Source organism: Phacochoerus africanus, chromosome 8, assembly GCF_016906955.1.
Source record: "Phacochoerus africanus isolate WHEZ1 chromosome 8, ROS_Pafr_v1, whole genome shotgun sequence".
In the NCBI taxonomy this organism is placed as follows: domain Eukaryota; kingdom Metazoa; phylum Chordata; class Mammalia; order Artiodactyla; family Suidae; genus Phacochoerus; species Phacochoerus africanus.
Genome location: NC_062551.1, coordinates 55,525,557 through 55,546,186, shown reverse-complemented (window position 1 = coordinate 55,546,186; position 20,630 = coordinate 55,525,557). Strand labels below are relative to the sequence as shown.

General features: G+C 58.1%; 1 protein-coding gene, 4 non-coding genes and 1 pseudogene across 5 annotated transcripts; 5 read left to right on the top strand and 1 right to left on the bottom strand.

Annotated features, from left to right (window-relative positions):
- Window positions 1–9,412: 9,412 nt before the first annotated feature.
- On the top strand, window positions 9,413–9,503 carry LOC125134825 (small nucleolar RNA SNORD88). The gene has a single exon (XR_007136822.1). It is a non-coding gene; the product is annotated as a small nucleolar RNA SNORD88 (small nucleolar RNA).
- Window positions 9,504–9,871: 368 nt separating this feature from the next.
- On the top strand, window positions 9,872–13,995 carry LOC125132653 (uncharacterized; annotated as a pseudogene).
- LOC125134823 (small nucleolar RNA SNORD88) lies at window positions 10,336–10,426 on the top strand. Its single transcript, XR_007136819.1, has one exon. It is a non-coding gene; the product is annotated as a small nucleolar RNA SNORD88 (small nucleolar RNA).
- On the top strand, window positions 11,444–11,532 carry LOC125134827 (small nucleolar RNA SNORD88). Its single transcript, XR_007136823.1, has one exon. It is a non-coding gene; the product is annotated as a small nucleolar RNA SNORD88 (small nucleolar RNA).
- On the top strand, window positions 12,565–12,655 carry LOC125134824 (small nucleolar RNA SNORD88). Its single transcript, XR_007136821.1, has one exon. It is a non-coding gene; the product is annotated as a small nucleolar RNA SNORD88 (small nucleolar RNA).
- A 1,386-nt stretch (window positions 13,996–15,381) lies between the features above and the next one.
- On the bottom strand, window positions 15,382–19,765 carry ACP4 (acid phosphatase 4). The gene is made up of 11 exons (XM_047790199.1): window positions 19,643–19,765; window positions 19,466–19,570; window positions 19,298–19,384; window positions 18,385–18,531; window positions 18,009–18,107; window positions 17,604–17,699; window positions 16,723–16,855; window positions 16,556–16,638; window positions 16,021–16,145; window positions 15,640–15,818; window positions 15,382–15,564 (listed from the first exon to the last, which is right to left on the bottom strand). The coding sequence occupies exons 1-11, from the start codon at window positions 19,748–19,750 to the stop codon at window positions 15,449–15,451; spliced, it is 1,278 nt and encodes a 425-aa protein (XP_047646155.1). The 5' UTR covers window positions 19,751–19,765; the 3' UTR covers window positions 15,382–15,448.
- Between the last annotated feature and the right edge of the window lie 865 nt (window positions 19,766–20,630).

Genomic DNA, 20,630 nt, shown 5'->3' with positions numbered 1-20,630 from the left:
CTGTTCTTTAATCTAGTTAGAGTTAAGTTCATAATATGTGCTGTTTAAGTGTTGTGAAATAATCCTCATCTCCCACAAAATGCTCTCAAATGCGTTTTTTTTTTTTTCTTTCGTCTTTTTAGGGCCACACCCACAGCATATCAAGGTTCCCAGGCTAGGGGTCCAATCAGAGCTGTAGATGCAGGCCTATACCACAGCCACAGCCGTGCCGTGATCCACGCCACATCTGCGACCTACACTGCTCGCAGCAACGTGGGATCCTAAACCCACTGAGCAAGGCCAGGGATCGAATCTGCATCCTCCTGGATGCCAGTCAGGTTCAGTTTCGATGAGCCGAGACAGGAACTCCAAATTGATTCTTTTTTGTTCTTTTTGTTTTTGTGTTTTGGTGCACACCTGGGGCATGTGGAGGTTCCTAGGTTAGAAACGTGTTCAGTTTTAACAAAAGGTGAACTGCAACTATGCGCCAGACACTGGGGCTACAGGAGTGATCAGACTGGACGAAAATCCTAGTCTTAAAAGAATCGACAATTCAGCAGGGAGGCCAACAAACACCCCCATGAACAGATGTGTTAGGAGTTAAGAGCTGTGAAGACAACTAATGGCAGCTATAGCTCCGATTTGACCCCTAGCCTGGGACCCTCCATATGCCACGGATGCGGCCCTAAAAAGACAGAAGAAAAGAAACAGAGGAAGAGAATCATGAGGATTGATTGGGGAAAAGGGTTCCAGGCAGCTAAAACAGCAAGTGCAAAGGTCCTGGGGTGTCCTTTGGCGGGTTCCAGGAAAGACCAGGGAGGCCAAGGTGCTCGTGCAGCCTGAGGAAGGGAAAGAGAATCAGGCCATGAGAGCAGAGAGGGACGAGGTCACACTGGGCTTTGTGGGCCCCAGGGAGGACGTTGCTTTCCTCTGAGTGAGGCAGGAGCTAGGGAAGAAAATGTCTCACTTTCTGAAGAGCAGTCATCAGAGCTCTTCCTTCTACTTCAGGTCACAGGCTTCATGGAGGACTCTCCTCCCTAGAAGAACACAATTCAAATGACCAGGGGACCCGCTAAACCAAATGTGTTCTATGCACACAAGGGGAAAGTTTACCCCTGTTGAAGGAAGGAGGTGACTCGATGCACTGATGAGGAGAGACTACTTATGGGACAAACTGGGGGGCGGAGGCGGGAACATCTTCACCCATACCGTGTGTGTGCCCATAAAGGAAAAACTCCACACAAACTTGACAGTGGCAACTCTGGGCAGTGGATTAGAAGTAGTGAAATTTCATTTAATACCTTTGGGGGGAAAAAAAAACGTTTAGGAGTTCCTTCGTGGTTCAGTGAGTTAAGGCTCTGGAGCTGTCACTGCTGTGGCTCTGGTTACAGCTGTGGCTCTGGAGCCTTAGCCCTAGAACTTTCTCACGCGGCAGGCGCGGCCAGAAAAACCCCCAAACTTTTGCGATCATGTCAGTTGAAAGGCATGCTTCGGATCTCCAACCATACGGAGACTCCAGGCCCCCAGGTCTTAAACAGCCTAAACTAGGGGGGAGCCCCAAATCCGGACCTCCAGCGCCCTGCTCCTCAAACCCACAAGCCCAGCCTTGCCGCTCCTGAGAGCAGCCAGGGGCCAAGCCTCCGAGCACAACTCTGCGCCACGAGACGGTCCCCAAACGCTCCCTTGTCAATCTCCGCACTGGCCCCGCCCCTGCCCCCACTCGCGCCACTGCCGCGCCAGGTGTTCCAATTGCTTCCTCTTCTGGCCCCGCCCACGCTCGGGGGTCCTTCCCCTCCAAAGGCCGCTCTGGTGCTGTTCACAGAATTGCCTGACGCGCATGACAAGAGAATGGACCCTGATATTTCCTTGCACTTTTTCCTCGCCTCCACGGACAACGTTTCATCGTCTGTTCAGGAAGATTCTAGAGAGAACAGACACTATTCCCTCCCCCAAGCACCCAAGCCGCGTTTCTGACACCGGCGTCTGTGCTGGACGCCTGGGGCGGAGCCCTGACTGGAGCCGGGCAGCGGGCTGTGCGTGCGGCGCGCGTTATAAAGCAGGAGGTGTTGGGCCACGCAGACGCGTGGGAGAGTGAGGCTTTGGTGAGTGTTGTTTGGCCGTTTTGGCTCGTTTGGGGGGGTGTCTTTGCGGTGAGGCGTGCCTTGGGACCTGGGTCGCACGGGTCGTGTGCGCCCGGGGATGCAGCGTGCTGGCGTGGACGCGGTCAGGACCCCTGTGAGGGCCTGTCACTCCCGCTCCAAAGCAAGCCTGTTCCCTGCGGGGCGGACACGTGGCTGTCGGAGAGGGTGGTGGCTCCTTGGGGGCGCCCAGGGGGTAGGCGAGGAATTCTGCCGCCGATGCGAATGGGGCCGCCAGAGCGAGCCTTCCTCTGTCTGCACCGCAGCCTGGCTGCGCCATTTTTGCTGCCCACGTTTTAGGGCCCCGCCATCTTGTCCGTTTCCAGGGGGGTTGGGGAGTTGCTTGGGACGTTGAGTTTTTCCTTCTCGTGTTTTCCACCTCTGTGTTAGCTACACCTACTGTTTTTGGGAAATCGCTCCTGTGTTTTTCGGTTCCACGTGGCTGGCATTTTTGTGCAACGTAGAACAGAGACTATGGGTGGAAGTGTAAGGGAGAGCTCTTCTAAGGTAGAGAAAGGCCAGGAATGAATGCCTTGGCCATGATGACGAAGCAGAATCCAGCTAACTACCCCCTCCCCACGTATCTGGTTCTGTAAACAGAGTTTTGCAGCCACAACCGTGCCTGTTCTCACTCCAGTCTGTCCTGCCAAGCACGGACCGGAAGAGCTAGGCCACAAAAGCTTTGTGAAACCCTTCTTGGGGGCTGAGACTCCAGAGGGCGATCTCCTCTGAGCCTGCCGGGGTAATACACCTGAGTTTTCCAACTCTCCTAGTGCTCGCTTGGTTTCTCCTAGAGCTGCTGGAGCTGATACGCTGCACCGGTGGCGGGGCTGCTGCTGGAGCTGATACACTGCCACCATGGAGCTGCTGGCAGCTGCTGAAATATTTCTGGAGACCCCAGTGAGATTCCAACCATTCTGGCCCCTTGAGCCACCAGAGCCAGGGTGAGGCCGCGCGGGGGTTGGGGAGCCCAAGGAGCGAACGAGGTGGCTGTGCCACCTGATGGTATCCCGGGTCCTCCTTCGTGAGCAGTGTTCCTTACTTCTGGCCACCCCAACCCCGATGGGACTCGGCGGAGAGACGGACCAACTCACCAGGGAAGGCGTCCAGACGAGGTAAGGCCCTGGGGGCAACCCCACTCAGGTCCTGCCCCAAGGGGCAGAAGAGGGGACTGATCATCCCCTACGGGCTCCTGATTGGAAGCTGTACCTGATTGGAGCAGTAATTAGGGACTCAGGCGGCAGGAGGCACTGTGATAACCTCTGGGTGCATGTGAGCATGAATTCCACCTGATTCACTTGTGTTTGGTTTGCGGTTGTGGCTCCACGGCCTAGCGGCTACAGAGTCAAGATGGGTCCTGATCTGCAGTTCCGTGGTGACTTCTCAGGGCTTAACGGCTGCATCGGACTCTGAGGGTACCTTCCCTCCCTGGGAGTTCGATCCGAGTTCGGGGTTTATACAAACTGGCCAATTGCTAAGAGGCACCTACACTCCAGAGGGGAGTGGTCAGGCGGATGGCTGTGTGACCATCCTTGTTTGTCTGCGACACCGACACAGGGCGGCCACACGGGCCGGGGGACCTAACTCAGAAACCCACAAGCCAGAGACCCCTGTGCCTCTGACGATTGGGCCAGAAATTCTTCGAGGAGATATCCAGTTTGACTTTGTCCCCAGGCCTCCGGGCACTCCTGTCCCAGATGCTAAACTGGCCACGAGACTGCCCATTTTGCCAGTTCACGGAAGCCCAGGATCTGAGTCAGGGAGACTTCCCCGAAGGCTGGGGACAGCCCCAGTTGGAAGTTCCTCTGTTGGTGACACCTGTGTTGCCACCAGCCCGTCATCCCCGTCTCCTGCTGCATTAGCTTGGGGTATAGGGAGGATTGGGTTAAAGGACCCCTGAACTTTGCTCAAGAACGACAGTTGGCCCAAGAGTATTTCCCTGAAACCCTAGGTCCGGCTCAATTGGACTTTTGCAATAAGGCAAGTGCTTCCACCACCATACAAGGGCTAAGTGTGAAGTTGGCTGTTTTCAGGCGTGGCAGAAACCATGCTCCTGGGGTTATTGCCCACAAAGTCAGAAACGGTCCCGCAAGTTTAGGCCTTGGATTGTACCCATGGAGGATACCATGGGGTCAATTAAGTCCAACCCCACAATCCTGGACTGTATGATTAAGAATTTCAAAAAGGGCTTCTCAGGAGACTGTGGGACCAAAACGACTCCAGGAAAGCCCTGCGCTTTGTGCAAACTCAAATGGCCAGCGTTCGATGTGGGCTGGCTCCCAGAGGGCACTCTTGGTTCATCAAAGGTCCGAGCACTGTACCAAGTAGTCCCTGGGACACCAGGACATCCTGGTCAATTCCCGTGCATTGACTCTTGGCTCCAGATTGCTGGGATCTTGCCCCATTGGGTCCCTTCGAGTACATCGGAGACTGTGGGGATGCTGAGTCCCGCCCCTTTCCTGCCTCCCGAGGCGGGCCCGCCTGACCCCGCCTGCGGGGAGGCTGCAGATGAAGTCTTCGAGTCGGCCAGACCTGACGGAGCTTCCCTTCTCGGACCCAGAACTCGAGCTATCCACGGATGGAAGCAGCTTCGTCCAAGGACAGTGTAGATCGGGACATGCTGGAACCACGACAGAGGGGTACTAACGGCGGAAGCCCTCCCGCAGGGCTGGTGGGCGCCAGTGCAGGCATTTGAGGTGTGCTGAAAAGAGCCAGTATCTACACCCACCCCAAGCATGCATGTGCCCTGCGACATGTTGCTGGGGCTGTCTGTAGGGAAAGGGGACTGCTCGCCGCCAGAGGGAAGGCAGTGAAGAACCAAGGCGTCCTCCTGGGTGGCAGGCATCCACTTCAAAGGCCATCGGGAGGGGAATGACCCCCACAGTCGGGGACATCGACTGGCTGATCAGGTGGCTAAGGAGGCTGCCGGCCAGTCGATCCCTGAGGCAGAAACCATCCCCCAAGATCCTGTTGGTGCCAGAACTGCTCCCCCTTCTTTCCCAATTATACTGACAAAGAGGATCCATGGACCCTGCGGGGCGGGGGGGGGGGGTGGGGGGGGCACGCGGTGGCGGCTGCATGGACAGAGACTTTCTGTTCTCAGTATGACAGCAGCCCAGTTAGGAACCCAATACCATGACAGGCCTCGTCCGGGGAAAACTGCCTTAGGAAGCCTGCTAAGCCGTTATTACTTTATAGCCAAACTCGCCACCCTGTGCCTGCAGAATTATGTGTGCCCGGAACAACGCCAGTCGGAAACCTGGGCCCAGTCCCAGGGTACAAGCAATGGGGACGATGCCCTTTGAGGACCTGGAAGTTGACTGAAGTCGGGGCCTGCCAGGGCTGTCCCTGGCTGCCGGGACCGTCCACAGCTGCTGGGGCTTGTAAGCACACGTTCCAGGTGGGTAGAAGCCTTCCCCACCCACGTGAACAGATTGCACCTGGGCAGTGGCTCAGGCTCTGCCGAGGGAGAAAATCCGCTGCTGTGGGCTGCGCTTTACGATCGAATCTGACAGCCGGCCTGCTCTCGTGTCCGAAGTAACCCAGGTCTTTTTTTTTTTTTCTCTTCATGTGTCTTTCTGCCTTTTCTAGGGCTGCTTCCTGCAGCACATGGCGGTTCCCAGGCTAGGGGTCCAATCGGAGCTGTAGCTGCAGGCCTACAGCAACGCTGACAGCAACACTGGATCCTTAACCCACTGAGCGAGGCCAGGGATCCAATCCGCAGCCTCATGGTTCCTAGTGGGATTCGTTAACCACTGCGCCATGACGGGAACTCAACCAGATCTTGACTAAGACCCTGGGAGTTGGGTGGAAACTCCGTACAGCTTATAGGCCACAACGTTCAGGGAAAAGTGAGGGCGTGAACCGGACCCTTAAAACCACTCTAGCTAAGTGGTGCCAGGAGACTCAGCTACCACGGGTAGATGTCCTGCCCTTAGCCTTACTCCGAGCCCAAGGCGCCGCCCCAGATCCACGGGCTACACCCTGTTTGAAACTCTGTATGGAAGGTCCCCTCCTGTAATAGCGAAGTTGAAGGGGGATCCCAGGCAGAAAGCTGACGTGGAGCTATCCCGACACCTCTGGGCCATGGGGAAAGTCCTCCATTGCATCACCCGGGAGACCCTGGAGAGGCCCCCGTTCCCTTAGGCAGCTGGATCCACCCCCACCAGCCTGGGGACATGCTGTGGGTGAAGGACTGGACAAAGGAGCCCCTCCAGCTGCGGTCAAAATTGCAGGTGTCCATGGCTCCATCACACCAGAATAAAGAAGGCTGCTCCCACCGCTGACACAGACACCTGGGACACTGCCCGGCACCCTGAGAACCCCCTCAAGGTCAAGATATGTGGGTGCCCACCATTGGAAAACAATGAGCCCTGCTCTGCCCACACCTGGAAGCTCGTTCGACTGTGCCCTGGAAGCCAGAGGATCTCCATGCGAACTTGAACTGGAGCCATGTTCTGATGGGGACTGTTGGTAATTGCCATTGCCATAGCCCTCGTGTTTGGAGTGGGGCTCTGTGCCATAACCCTCTCGGGATGGGGACAGGGAGCCCGGCTGCCCGGCTGTGCAGTGTGTCTCCTGACGGGCAGTGTGCTAAGATCCCTGCTCCTACCAAGTCAGCGAGAAAAATCAAGGGACTCACAGTCCTGTGAACACTCGCCCTGCTGCTCACTCCAGGGGCGACAGGCTGGAACAGGGCTGACTCATGCCAGGCCACCTGGAAACCACTACCTGGCCGGCTACCATCCGGGGCCGGGGGAATAGATTTCAAGTTTGAAGAGTTACATGAGGGGCCTCCGCCGTCCCCCTGATAAAGCTACCGGGCTGGAACTCAGCCCTCCGAGCCAATGCCCCGGCCTGGGCCAGGTGCTGAATGCGAGGGACTGCTGGCTCTGGCTGTCCATCCAGAAGCCCCAGCCTACTGCTGTCCCAATGAGCGTCCTCAGTGCCGCCAGGGAAGCCAAAGCCAGTTGGATCCAAGAACCTAGGCCGATAGGCGGTATGCATGCCCCTCAGGGCCCCGAGGTGCCTTCAGAGCCTTGGGAAAGTGGTTCAAGTGGGTAACCTGCCGACGAAGGAGCAGTGTGAGTGTCACCAATGTCAAGGACTTAGACCCCTCCTTGATCCCTTGGTGCAGACCCCAGACAGGCCTCTTCTTTGTGTGCGGAAATTATGCCTACCAGAGGCTCCCTGCTAACTGGACACGGCCTGCACACTAGCCTTTGTCACTCCTCAAATACATACTGTCCCTGGTAATCAGTCTCTTACAGTGCCCGTGGAGGCACATGGCAGAACCAAGAGAGCAGCACAAGTTGTCTGTTTATTAGTTGGTCTGGGAATTTCAGCAGGGGTGGGAGCGGGAGGATGGCATCTACGGCCTGTGATCATCCGTTATCTACAGGATTCACAGATGACAAGGAACAAGTAGCCCCTGCCCTAGTGGCCTTACAGGACCAGGTGGGCTCTGGCAGAAGTAGCCCTCCAGCACAGGAGAGGACTGGACTTCCTGCTGAGATGGGGGCGCTTGGCCTGCTCCTCAGTGAAGGATGTTGTGTTTACACACACAGGTTGGGAATACTCAGAATAGGGCCTAACACTTAAAAGAACACACAGTGAAGTGAAGAGAAGAATTGGCTGACTCCTGGTTAAGTTGGGGTAACTACTGGAGCCGGGCAGCGTGGCTCATGCCTTTCGCTGGGCCACTCCTGCTCTTCGTGCCCTCTCATTTGGACCCTGTATCAGGAGCTGTAGGGTCAAGTTTGTCTCCTCATGCCTAGAATCTAGAATCTAACAAGTTACAAATGGTGGTGACATCTGGGCCACCCTTATATCAGCCCCTGGGCCAAGAAGATCATAAAGGTTGATGCCTCTTAGGAATTTCAAAGAGCATGGTGGGAGGTGGATGTAGGGGAGAGGTCTCCTAAGATAAAGGCCAGACGACAAAGCAGAATCCAGCTAAGTAACTACCCCCTCCCCACAACTCCACTTGTGTAAACTTGCTTCTGTATCAGCTACCTTGCCTGTCCTCACTCTGGTCCGTCCTGCCAAGCCTGGGCCCAGAAGAGCTAACCCACAAACGCCTTGTCAAACTCATCTCTGGGGCTCAGACTCCGGAGTGGGAGCTCCTCAGAGCCCACCAGCATCATAAACCCGAGTTCTCCAACTCTCTGAGTGCCAGCTTAGTTTCTCGCCAGTACAAGACCCGCTGGAGCTGATAGGCTGCGGCCCCGGGGCTGCTGGGAAGCTGCCGTGACAGAAGTAGAGGCAGGTCTCGGGATGCTGAGGAAAAGGTGGGAGTGAATTACTGATTTGTTTCTGAGAAGCAGTTTCAGGAGAAAGCACATGGGGGCCTTTGTTCGCCTTCGGGAATCATTCTGACACGGTCCCTCAAATGTCAGAGTTTTGTGATGCATCTGAACATCGGAATTCTGTTAAACTTTAGTTTGGGGCTAATCAGACATTTGGGGATCCGTTTCTTGCCTGTGGAGCAGTGCCATGCCCCTGCCGAGGAGACACAGCCCAGGAGCAGGTGGTGGAGTCTCTCCCTTCCGTCGGCGATCTAGAAAGCCGCTGGCTTTATCCTAACTGCTGCCAGGTCACCAGTGGAAGGACATTTGTCGCCTGTTGGTTGATGAGGCCGTCTACCTGCTTTGTGTTCCTAGTCTAACTCATCTCCACATGTCTTTCCCCTTTGATTTGGTTTAAAAAAAAAAAAAATGGTTGCAGTTAAGGATCTCCGGTCATCGCTTAGGCTGCTTGCATTTTCAGCTTCTTTCCTTCTTATTTCCCCCAAGAGGTTCTTCTAAGAATTTTGCAGCTTAGCTTGCACTGCTCTGGGTGAGCAGTCAGTGCTGGAAATCTGCAAAACCAGGGAAGAGGAGTCTTCACTGGGTTCTCGCCATGTAACGGGGTGGTTGTTATTTTCTTTCTAGGGCCGCACCCGTGGCATATGGAGGTTCCCAGGCTAGGGGTCGAATAGGAGCTACAGCTGCCAGCCTACACCCCAGCCACAGCATCGCAGATCCCTGACCCACTGAGCAAGGCCAGGGATCGAACCCGCAACCTCATGGCTCCTAGTCTGATTCCTCTCCCCTGCAGGAACTCCCATGGAATAGGTTTGAGGACAGCCCCCTGTGGACCCGTGACGCCGGACGCGAGGACATCTTAGTGTCGCCATCGGGAAGGCTGTGGGCGGTTGTGCCTCCTGGTGGAGTCTGTGTTCCAGTCTGAGAGCTGCTAGCTTGGCCTCTGTCCCTGAAGGTGAGTGTCCTGGGGACCTGGGTGCAGAGGGCCCGGGGCTCCCCTGATGACCAGCACTGGGCTCTGATCACCCCTGAGGACACAGTGCACCCCAGGACCTTTGACACCTGAGGGTCTGAGGGGCCCTGATTTTGCTGTTCTCTGGACCCCAGACAATGCCTTTCCCCACCCTCACCAGGCCCTTCTGCCTCACAGGTGTGTCTTCCAGCCAAGGGGCCACCCCCCATCCCCCCACCTTGGTGAGCACCCCGATCTCAAACATCTCACCCTCGTGGGGTGACCTTCCAGCCAGGATCTCTGGGGCCTCATGTATATGCCAGCAGGCATGTCAACCCCAGCTCTGCTCTGCTTGGGCCTGGAGGTGTTGGTCGAGGGACTGAGAGGCCCTAGGCCTCCCCAGGAGGGTGGGGGGTAGTGCTGTTCCTCGCCTTCGAAGGGGAGGGTTGCATCCAAGGTCCCGGGGGGCTGGGGGTGTCTCTGGGGAAGGGCGGGGGAGGGAAGGCGCCCGTTGGGCAGGGGATGTGAGAGGAAGCGTCGCCAGGCCGGGGCAGCACCCTGAGGGCCGTGTCGCGGCCCTTCCTGAGGCGGAGCTGGCAGGCTGCGCTGTCCTGTCGGTGTGGCGAGGGCCTTCCCAGAACCAAGGGGAGGCAGCGCAGCGTGACCAGCATCCTGACAGCATCAGGGTCCACGTGCAACTTGGTGACAGAGACCATCCTGCTGGGACGTACAGAATGTATGTTGTTATCTTACAAGGGGGACAAAGGGACCGAAGTGCCACGGGGAATAACGGAGGGCGTGTGGGACCGCGCCCCGCCGCCGTCAGGGCTCAGCCTTTGGATGAGACTCCACTGAGCCGGGGCCGGCCCGAGTAAATGCTTCCTGGCCTGACGCCTCGGGGTCCCGTCTCTCCATACGTAAGTCCTGCAACAGGGGTTGGGGGGCGGGGGTTGAGGACCCCGGACCCCCTTGATGTCCAGCACTGGGCTCTGATCTCCCTTGAGGACACAGTGCCCCCCGGGACCTTTGACACCCGGGGGTCTGAGGGGTCCTGGCTCCGGGGAGGGAAGGATGGGGATCCCGTGGTTGCCGTGCACCTCACCAACCTCCTCTCCTGCTCCCCCACCCCTTCCTGTCAGCAGGTGGTTCCTCCAGGAGTCCATCAGCCTGGCCGTCCTCCCAGTGAGAGACTGCCCCCGAGATCGATGCCGTGGTGTGTGTCTAGATTCTGATGCTGTGAGTATAATGAAGCCAGATCAGGGTACCTATTCTCAGCCAGGCGGTGGGTCTAAGCCTGGGATTGATTTGACCTTCCTGGTAACGCCATTCTTTTTTCCTTTTTTTTTTCCCCTTGTCTTAGGGCGGCCCCCACGGCATGTGGAGGTTCCCAGGCTGGGGTCTAATTGGAGCTGCAGCTACCGGCCCACAGCAACGCTGGATCCTTAACCCACTGAGCGAGGCCAGGGATCGAACCCCCGTCCTCATGGGTGCTGGTCGGGTTCGTTACCCATGTTAATCACTGAGCCCTGACGGGAACTCCCTATCAACCTCATTCTTTGAAATAGGTGCCATCGTGTCCCCACTGTCCCAGCTGGGAGTTGGGGTTCCTCGGAGATGATGATCTGTCCCCGTTTCGAGGGGGGGTCGGGGTAGAGGGCCTCCTTTCTGCAGCCTCCCTCCACGTTCAGGTCCTGCTGGGGGCTGGGGCTCTCTTCCCCCCCTCCTCTCTGCAGTTGAGAATGCTGGGGGGCTGGGTTTCGATCCCCAGTTCTGTCGCTTTGGCCCTTAGGGCCCCTTAGTGGTTGATCTGCAGGGACTGGGCTGAGGGGAGGCTCCGGGGTGTGCCTTGTGAGGTCCGTGGGTCCTGGCCTTAGAGCAGATGCTCAGCCCATACTCCGGAGCCTGGCCAGAGATGCCAGGGCTGGGTCATTGAACAGCAGCCTCTGTGCACCGTTCGCCCCCGCCCCCAGCACTATGCAGCACCCTGAATTCCACGGCAGCCCGCAGAGATGGGGGGATGGAGAAGGAGGTGACTGTGCTCAGGCGGCCTGTTCAGGAGCCATTCTTGGGGACCCCCGTGATGTCCAGCACTGGGCTCTGAACTTCTGTGAAGACGTGCTCCCCCAGGACCTTTGACACCCAGGGGTCCGAGGGGCCCCCTTAGCTCTGGGAAGGAATGGGTGGGGGTCATGGTTGCCCCACACCCCCTCCCCAACCTCTTACCTACCTCTCGCCTTCCTGTCTGCAGGCCGTTCCTCCAGGAGTTTGGCAGCCCCACCAGCCCCCTCGGTAAGAACAAGTTCTTTTTCTTTCTTTTTTCTTTTTGCCATTTCTAGGGCCACTCCTGCGGCACATGGAGGTTCCCAGGCTAGGGGTCTAATTGGAGCTGTAGCTGCCAGCCTATACTAGAGCCACAGCAACGTGGGATGTGAGCCGAGTCTGCAACCCACACCACAGCTCACGGCAATGCCGGATCCTTAACCCACTGAGCGATGCCAGGGATCGAACCCGCAACCTCATGGTTCCTAGTCGGATTCGTTAACCACCGAGTCATGACAGGAACTCTGAACAGGTTCTTATTAATACCATAGTTATATTTATGATTGTAGGAGTTTCCATTTGTGGCTCGGGGGTTAAGAACCCAAGTAATACCCATGAGGACGTGGGTTTGATCCCTGGCCTTAGTGAGTTAAGGATCCGGCTTTTGCCGCAAGCTGGAATAGGTTGCAGACGTGGCTCAGATCCCACATTGCCATGGCTGTGGTATAGCCTGGCAGCTGTGGTGCCAATTCGACCCTAGCCTGGGGATCTTCCATATGCAGCAGGTGCCACCCTAAAAGGTCCAAAAAAGAAAACGATAGCTGCAAAATGTAGAGATGGGAGTTCTGGCTAAGGCGCCACGGGTTAAGGGTTAAGGATCCAGTGTTGGCGTAGCTGCGGCTTGGATCCCTAACCCAGGAACTTCCATGTGCTACAGATGCAGCAAAAAAAAAAAAAAAAAATGTAGAGGTGAAACTAGTATACTGGCAAGTGATGAGCAGCTGGCCTTGAACCAGGCACAATTCTAAGCGTTGGGTTTATTTCCTATCTGCAGTAACCCCACGGGGGAGGGGGATACAGGGTGTGTAAGGGGAGGTTGGTGCAGGAGGGTCTTTGGGGGGTTATCAGGGCTCCTGAAGGGGCTGTGCTCGGGCCCCCATGATGTCCAGCACTGGGCTCTGATCTTTGATGAGGACACGGTGCCCCCCAGGACCTTTGACACCTGGGGGTCTGAGGGGCTCCACTATGGGGAGGGGCTGGGGCTGAGTGGCGATTTCCCCACCCTTAACACCCCTCCGTGCCCTTCCTGCAGCTCCCGGGGCCTTGCCCCTCCAGCCTCCGCGCTGGTCTCCACACAGAGGCACCGTGGCTGAGTGAGCCCTGGGTGGGGTGAGCGACCACTTTGACACACACAGTGCTCCTGGCCGTGGCGCAGCGCTTCTGGCAGAACCCCAGTGAACTCATGACCACCTGGACCTGTGGGTCTATGACCGGGGCGGGGGGGGGGGGGGCAGCCCTGTCCCTGGATTCCGGAGAGCAGATGCTGCTGGGCGACCTGACCGGCGATGCTGTCTTCAGCTATGGCTGCAAGGCTCTGCAAGACGCTGCTGGCCTGGCGCCAGCGCTGGGAGTCCTTCCTGCACTTGGAGACCACCGAGCCGCCCTCTGGCCCTGGACCGCCGTGGAGGAGGGCTTCCAACTGGTGTGTGAGCTGGGCACGCTGGACTGGATCTACCATGAGCCAAGCCCAAGTGCCTGGCTCCCGAAGACATGCCTGCGGCGGTGCCTACTGATGGCCGCACCCTCGGAGCTGTCCCTCTCCCTGGTCAGCCTGCTGGTCAAGGGCATGACGGTGCTGAAGATCCAGACCATGGCCGCCAAGCTCCTGCTGGGGCCCAACCCGACGCACATGAACCGTGGGCTGGCTGCTGAGCCGTGGCGTGCCCAGGGAGCAGGTGGACCAGTGAGCCACCAAGGTCCTCCTGGAGCTGCCCATCAAAGGGGCCGAGCACAGCCGTGGCTGAGGCCCCCCACGTGCTGGGGGAGGAGCAGCCCCTGCCTCCCCGGTCTTCTGACCAGGCCTGCAGGGAGGAGCTGCTGTGCACCAGGACTAAGCACCCCACAATCCACTTGGTGCTGGGAGTGGAGCAGGGGCCTGTGTCGGGGAGACACAAAGTTTTGGCCAAAGCGCCTCCTGATTGTCCCCAGGACAGATGGAGGGACGGCACCCCCAGCTCCAGCCATCTCCTGCCAGGCCAGACCCTGACCACGCGTCCTGAGAACCTTGGAGAGAGGGTCCTTGCCCCCGCCGCCGTAGGCGTCACTGGCCTGAGCTGGTGAAGAGCAGCCAGTTGGCTGACGTTGCTGGTTGAAGGGAGAGAGTCCATTAAGCATTTCAGTCTGTTACACCTTAGCCTAATAAGCGGGGTGGGTGGGCACCCACCGTTGTGCCACACGGGCCCCCAACGCACTACAGGCCAAGCTTGAGACCCCGCATCCCACCCCGTGAAAGCACCTTCAAGTTTGTGCCCTTGCCCTTGAGGTTTTTTTCTTTAACACGGTGTCTGTACCTGATACTTAACTTTAGGCGTGTGTGGTGCTTGGGTTTTAGTGTCCTCACTACTGCTTTTGTGATGGTTTTTCTAAGTAGTTTTTTTTTTTTTGAAATGGAATTTTTTTGCCTTTTGCTTTCCTGGGAAAAGGGCAGCCAGTCCCTTCCATTTTCTCTCGCTGCACGCGTGGCTGGAGTGTCTGCATCACCAGAGTTCCAGCGTTGTGAGGATGGACAGCCGTGGCAGGTGGCGCCGGACACCATTAAAGAGCCCATGTGCCGCTACATGTGAACTGTGGTGTTAGGGCACTGGTGTGGAACTGGGTCCAGAACCTTCCATGGGCAAGGCCAGGGGTGTTGAATGGGAGGGTTGCGCGGCTTCATTGGGGGGGCACAGATTTCCTGCTCCGTGCTGCTGGGGAGTGGGTAGTCAGAGCGGGTGTGCTGGTGGCTCTGCGGGGGTAGGGGGGGCATGTCCCCACTTGTCCAGCTGTGGCAGGGCTGCTGACCCCACTCCTTTCCTTCCCAAGCCCATGAGGTCCTGGTAGCGGGGGCTGGCTGTCACTGTCACTTGATCCTCCACCTCTACCCCATCTAATGGGCAGCAAGCACCTGCTACACACAGTCTGAAGGGGTCCTGACACGTTTCCTGCACAGTCATTGGTGCCCCAGACTAGGGTGTGGTGCCTGGGGCAGGCACAGTCTCCTGAGCCCGGGGTTCAGTGCAGCAGCACAAGGCCTGAGACTGCCTGGTCTGTGTTGGAGGCTACTGTTTTATGAGGTGTGGGTGCCTTTCTTTAGGTTTGGTGCTGTCCCGCAGGTGGTGGGAGCTCCCTGTCGGTGCTGCCTGTTGTGGCAGCCATTGCCACCCGCCGCGTGGGACTGCTGAGCGCTGGAGCTGGCTGGGAAGACTGGGGCCCGAATCTTACATTTTACTTACATGAATTCGAGCATCCGCACAGCGGCCAGTGGTGACCATGCTGAGCAGTTCTCAGTTGCGGTTCCACCTCGAAATCACAATTGTAGCACCTGCTCTGCTGGGCAGTCTTGCGGGTGTTAGTGGCCCCAGCTGCTCTGCTGGTCCCCAGGAGGTGAGTTTCAGAGGCCATGGAAACTGATGGCATCGTGTGTGGCAAAGGACGGGGGTGCCCAGCTGCCTGGTGGTGGGGCCTGGCGTTGAACCTTGACCTGAGCTCTCCCTTTGCAAGGAGGGGACCCAAGCCAGGGTAGGCAAGCTGAGCCCCAACAGGGCAAGACAGTGCAGGCTCTCAGGTCCGTGCAGGAGCATGCGCGTGAGTAGCTGTGCACGGGTACACGGTCCCGTGTGTGCACACGTGCACCAACACGCGTTCCACTTAAGCCCGGCCTGGCGACCCTCCCGCGTTCGGCGCGCACAGTAAGTCACGGACACCAGAGTGGCAGGCGAGCAGGTGTTTTGGGATCTAGTGTCAGCTGTGGGGGGAGGGGTGCCCGGTTTCCGGGCTCACACGGGGCCTCCCCAGGCCCGCAGGCAGCCGGGTCTCCAGGCCATTAGGCCCAGCCCCATGCTGAGGACCGCCAGCACCGCCACAGCCCCAGACAGCAGGGGCACCACGGTGGCTGCGGGGAAAATATGGGGGTGTGAATCACGAAACTTGCACCCCCGACTCCCACCCCAGCACCGAAGGCCGTCACCTGCGGGGGTGGCAGGCTCGTGGGAGCCATGGCAGGGGATCCCTTGAGCTGGAGGCCGGGCAGGGGCTGTCAGCTGGCGGAAGCGGCCTAGAGAGCAAGGGGCTGGGCACCCGGGGAGCTTGAGCGTCATGGGCAGGCCAGTAGAGTCGTTGCGGTAGAAGAGGGAGATGGTGACATTCCTGGAGGGAGAAAAGGAGGGTGGTACCCAGGCCCCTCCTCACCTTCCCTCCTAATGACCTTAAATCTGCACAAGAGCTGGGCTGCTGGCTCCTGGTTAACCCAGCACCATCCCCTCCCCGCCTGGGCCACACCCTCTGATAGCCCATCTGACACTCTTGAGGGTTCCGTCCTGCCTCTTGCCGGGTCCCACCCACTTCTCACCCTCTGTTGTCATCCAGGTCCCCAAGGTGCCTCCGGAACTCAAAGCCCAGGCAGGCAGCATAAGGTGGCGTGTGGCCGTCATAAAGACCCAGGGCCCCCTGGAGGGCCAGGAGAGTGCTGTCGTGCTGCAGGCAGATCCAGGGCTAAGAATGGGCTTCTGGTGAACCCTAGACTTGGACGTCCAGCTGCCTCTCAGATGGTCCTTAGAACCAGTCCCTCCCAAACCTGCTCACCCTGGAGGCAGCCCCACCAGTGATGAGTGGTCATTTTATAAAGATTGGTCAAACAAAAAATATGATGAGACAACCCAATTAAACAGCCTATCTTTCCAGAAGAGCCAAATTCCTTCCCTTAACCCCATCACCTCCCTCCTTCCGGGATCCATACCTCTAGTGATATGGTCTGAGAGTATGGTTCGGAGATACGAATTACTCAAGGCATTAGGCTGAGATCCCCTTGGAACCGCCAGTTCTCACCCAAATTGCCACCCCATCCCTGCACCCATGTGGCACTGCATCCCTTCCCAAAAACTCACAGCTGAATACATAACCATCTTGAGGGGCAGCCCCAAGTGCTGGACCCGAGAGAAGTTAGCGAGGATGGCATCCAACAGGATCCCTGACCGGGCGAAGACACAAGAGCGCTAAGAGATCCCCAGAGGAAGGCACCCCGGCCTCCCGGCCTCCCAGCTCCATGTCTCACCCCCAGTCAGCTGGGCTTTCTCTGCTGCCCGGGGTGGGCCCACGTGGGCCCCAATATCCAAAGCTGAGATCTGGGCTAGCGTCTGCAGGACATCCGGGGAGGCCCAGGATGGGAGGGGAAGACCATGGGCTTGCTGGGGAGAGACAGGGAGGGGACACTGTGACCGTGACATCCGGAACACTCCATGCTCCCCTCAGGCCCTCCTGGGCTGCCCCCGTTCACTGCCATCCTCTCCTCCAACCCTCTTCTGAATCCCTCGTGGGCTGGGTCTGGTCAGGAAATTATGGCGTGGGCCACAGCGATTGCTGATTAACCGCAGTAACCACCATCATTCCAGAAGCCCTGATCTGAAACCCTTGGGGCCAGAGCTGTTTCAGAATTCAGACGTTTGGAATTCTAGAAAAGTCCCGTGGTGGGTTGCCATGTACTTCATAACACATCCGTGGGTCTTAATGCATAGGCATTGCTGTCCTCCACCCCCCACCCTGTGCGACTAGGAGCATTCCCATAAGGTGGGGTCAGCAAGGACGAGCAGCATCACGCAGCTTCCGGTCAGCTCCTGCAGCCCAAGCTTTAGTTTCGGGCCCTCTTCCAGTTAAGGAACTGGAATTGAAAACACATAGCTTCAAACCCTCCGGAGGGCTTCACTGTGTGCCAGGCGCTGTTCTAAGCACATTGCTGTGAATTAACCCGTTTTGCTCTAAAGAGCAACCCAAAGGGTGTTGGTAAGAGCGTCGCCATTCCCACTGTATAGATGGGAAAACTGAGGCACTAAAGGTTAAATGACTTGCTTGAAGGAACGCAGATAGTGAGTGGCAAAGCTGGGATGTGAACCCTGGTGCCCTTAACGACTTGGCTGGGTGGGTGGGGCAGGAGCCTACCTGGCAAATCAGAGTGTCCAGAACCTTCCATGCCCTGCGGAGTGGCTCCCCGACCAGCGACAGCCCGGTAAAATTCTCCAGGCGAGTCAGGAAGTCCTGGAAGCCCCCGCGCTGGGTGAGCCTGGCAGAGCTCCTCGCCGCGCAGGCCCTATCCTTCCCCGCCCCTCTTAATCAGCCCTGCCCCTCAGTCAGCCCCGCCTATCCCGCTGGTCCCGCCCCTCTCAATCAGCCCCGCCCCACCCCGCTGGTCCCGCCCCTCTTAATCAACCCCGCCCCATCCTGTTGGCCCCACCCCTCAATCAGCCCCGCCCCACCCCTCTGGTCCCGCCCCTCTCAATCAACTCTGCCCCACCCACTGGCCACGCCCCCTCAATCAGCCCCGCCCACCACTCAGACCCTGCCTACCGTCCAGCCCTCTAGAGCGGACTTGTACTCCGCAGCTTCCGTGGCCTCTCTCAGCAGCTCACGGTAGCGGGGACAGCTGCGCGTTGGAAACCTCAGCAGCTGGGGAAAACTGAGACTCAGCGGGGACAGCACTGTGACTGGGGCCCGACTGCAGGCGGGGGAGTTGCAGCTGTGGCGCCCTGGCTCTGGTCCACGGTATCGCCCAGATCTGATGGCGCAGTGTGCCGTTCGCGGGCTCACCCAAGAGGGCGGCTCTGCCCCAGGGAAGGGCGCGCTGCTCCGGCGCCCGGGAGCCACTCAGCCAGGCGCAGAGACTTCTCGGGGTCCTGGTCTCTCGCCAGCCCTCCCACCTCCAGGCTCTGTCCAGCCCCCTGACCTTGTCCTCAGTGACGGGCACCGTGTGCACAGGGATGGGCTGCCAGGTGGCCTCGGAGCGGCCCGGGCTGGCCTCAGGGAACAGCCCCGCGAGGTTGGCCTGAGCGCTCTCCAGCGTCCGGTCAAAGTCAGTGCTGCGGATGTACACCTGGGTGGAGTGGGGCGGGGGAAGGGGACCACGGCTGGGGTGAAAGTTCAGCCCTAGCAGCAAACCCAAAGCTTCAGATTCAGATCCGGGTCGAGGATCGGGTGTTGGGAGTCAAACCTCAGGGCAGCTTCAGGGGTCTGGCCTTTAATGTTGGAAGTTGGGATCAAAGGTCAGAGGTCAATGTCAGGAACAATTGGCTTGGGGATCAGAAGTCGGGTGAACACCAAGGTTGAAGGGGGTCCGTTGAGTCAATGAAAGTCAGAAAGGAAGAGCAGAATTGCTGGAGGCTGGAAGTTAGAAGTCAAGATGAGGAGGGCAGGTTGGAGGTCATGGGGTCAGAGTTCAGCACAGGTCAATCAGGGATCAGAAGTCGGAGGTCAGAAGAAATGATCCTAATTGTGGATCTGTCAGAAGACAGAAGAAGATACAGGAAAGTCAGATTTGATGAGGGGTAGAGGTCAAAGGTTGGAGCCCAGAGGGCAAGCAGCATCAGTGAGGGTCAAAGACAAAAGCAATCACATTTCGGAGTCAGAGGTTGGTGGGGGTCAGAATACAGAGCTGGAGGTCCGAAAATAAAGTCAGAGTTGCTGGAGGTCAGAGGTCAAGGTGTGACTCAGGTTGAGATGGGGTCAGAGGTCCGTGTGGGCGAGTCACTGGTGCAGGGAGGGGTCAGAGATCAGACAGAAGGGTCAGGTCAGGTGGGTGGGGGTCAAAGGTCAGAGGGGGAGGCCAAGGGAAGCACTGCAGTCAGTGGGGGGGTCGGTACCTCCTCGCGGCGGTACTGGGGGCTCAGGAACGACTTGTAGCGGCTCCTCAGGAAGCGGCCCAGCTCCAGCTGCTGGCGGACCCCCTCCTGGGGACAGAACAGCCTCAGCAGACCTCTCTCCCACTCCCCCTCCCCGTGCCCCCCTAACTCCCATCCCCAGCTTCTCACCCTCGTCAGCTGGCCCAGGCCACGTGGCCACAGGGTGGCAATATCCTCCTTATGGGGGTCGGTGGGATAGGAGGCCAGTGGGGCCCGGTCGCCGTGGCGGAACACCTGGGGAGGGGAGCTGGTCAGGACTGGCCTGGGGGACATGAGGGGGCGGGCCTGGGGTGGGGGACACCTCACCACAGCCACGAAGACCAAGGGTCCTTCCGTCAGGGCCTGGCGCAGCAGCAGCAGCAGCAGCAGCAGCAGAGGTCCGGCCGGGTGGCCCCGAAACCCTGGCCCGGCCATTTCCACGCAGCCAGACGCTGAGCTCAGCCCTCTGTCTCTGCCGCAGCCCCACCTGGTCATTACCCCCGCCTCAGCATCCCCCCCGGCCCAGAGCAGGTCCCAGCCCGCCTTCGCCCAGAGCCCAATCCCCCAGGGCCTTTGTCAGCCTTAGATTCACCCTGGATTACTCCATTTCATCTTCACCGCAGCCCCAGCAAGGGTCTGTCTCGGTGTCACCATCTCCATGGTGCAGATTGGGAAACGGAGGCACAGCAGGTGTAAGTAATTTGCCGAATGGAATACAGCTAGCGATTTAAACCTAGGTGCCCGTAGGAGTTCCCTGGTGGCTCAGTGGATTAAGGACCTAGTTTGGGGTAACGTCTTGTGCTGTGGGCATGGCCAAAAGGCAAAACCAAAACCCAGGTACCCTTAAACTGGGCACACAGAGAGGGAGAGAGACCCCTGCCCCTGCCCCACATTCTAGATTCTGCCCCCTCCTCCTTCCCCACTCCTCCCACCATGTCTTCCCTTTTGCTCACCCCTGAAATGCTGAGGCTCTTTGCAGTCCTCAAGGGCTTGTTGGTGGTTTCAGCTTCTAGCATGGCCCACGGCTGGCCAAAGCCACACCCACACCCTGGAGCTGGACAGGCTGTGCTCAAGTTCCAGCTTCGCCATTTACAATCTGTGTGGCTTTGGGCAAGTTAGCCAACTTCTCTTTGCCTTAGATTCCTGACTCATAAAAATGAAGACAAGTACTGTCTAGGCCTCAGAGAGTTGCTTTGAGTAAATTCTTATTTTTATGATAAGACAAGAAACATTTAAACATTTAAGTCTTCTCTGGGAGTTCCCGTCGAGGCTCAATGGAAACAAATCTATCATCCATGAGGATGCAGGTTCGATC

Excerpts from the sequence above, each read along its gene's own strand:
- ACP4 (XM_047790199.1), bottom strand. The coding sequence starts at position 19,750 with ATGGCCGGGCCAGGGTTTCGGGGCCACCCGGCCGGACCTCTGCTGCTG. Across the intron at positions 16,856-17,603 it reads TGGACACTCTGATTTGCCAG|CAAGCCCATGGTCTTCCCCT; the intron begins GTAGGCTCCTGC and ends GTCTCTCCCCAG. Across the intron at positions 15,565-15,639 it reads CGAGCCTGCCACCCCCGCAG|CCACCGTGGTGCCCCTGCTG; the intron begins GTGACGGCCTTC and ends TTTTCCCCGCAG.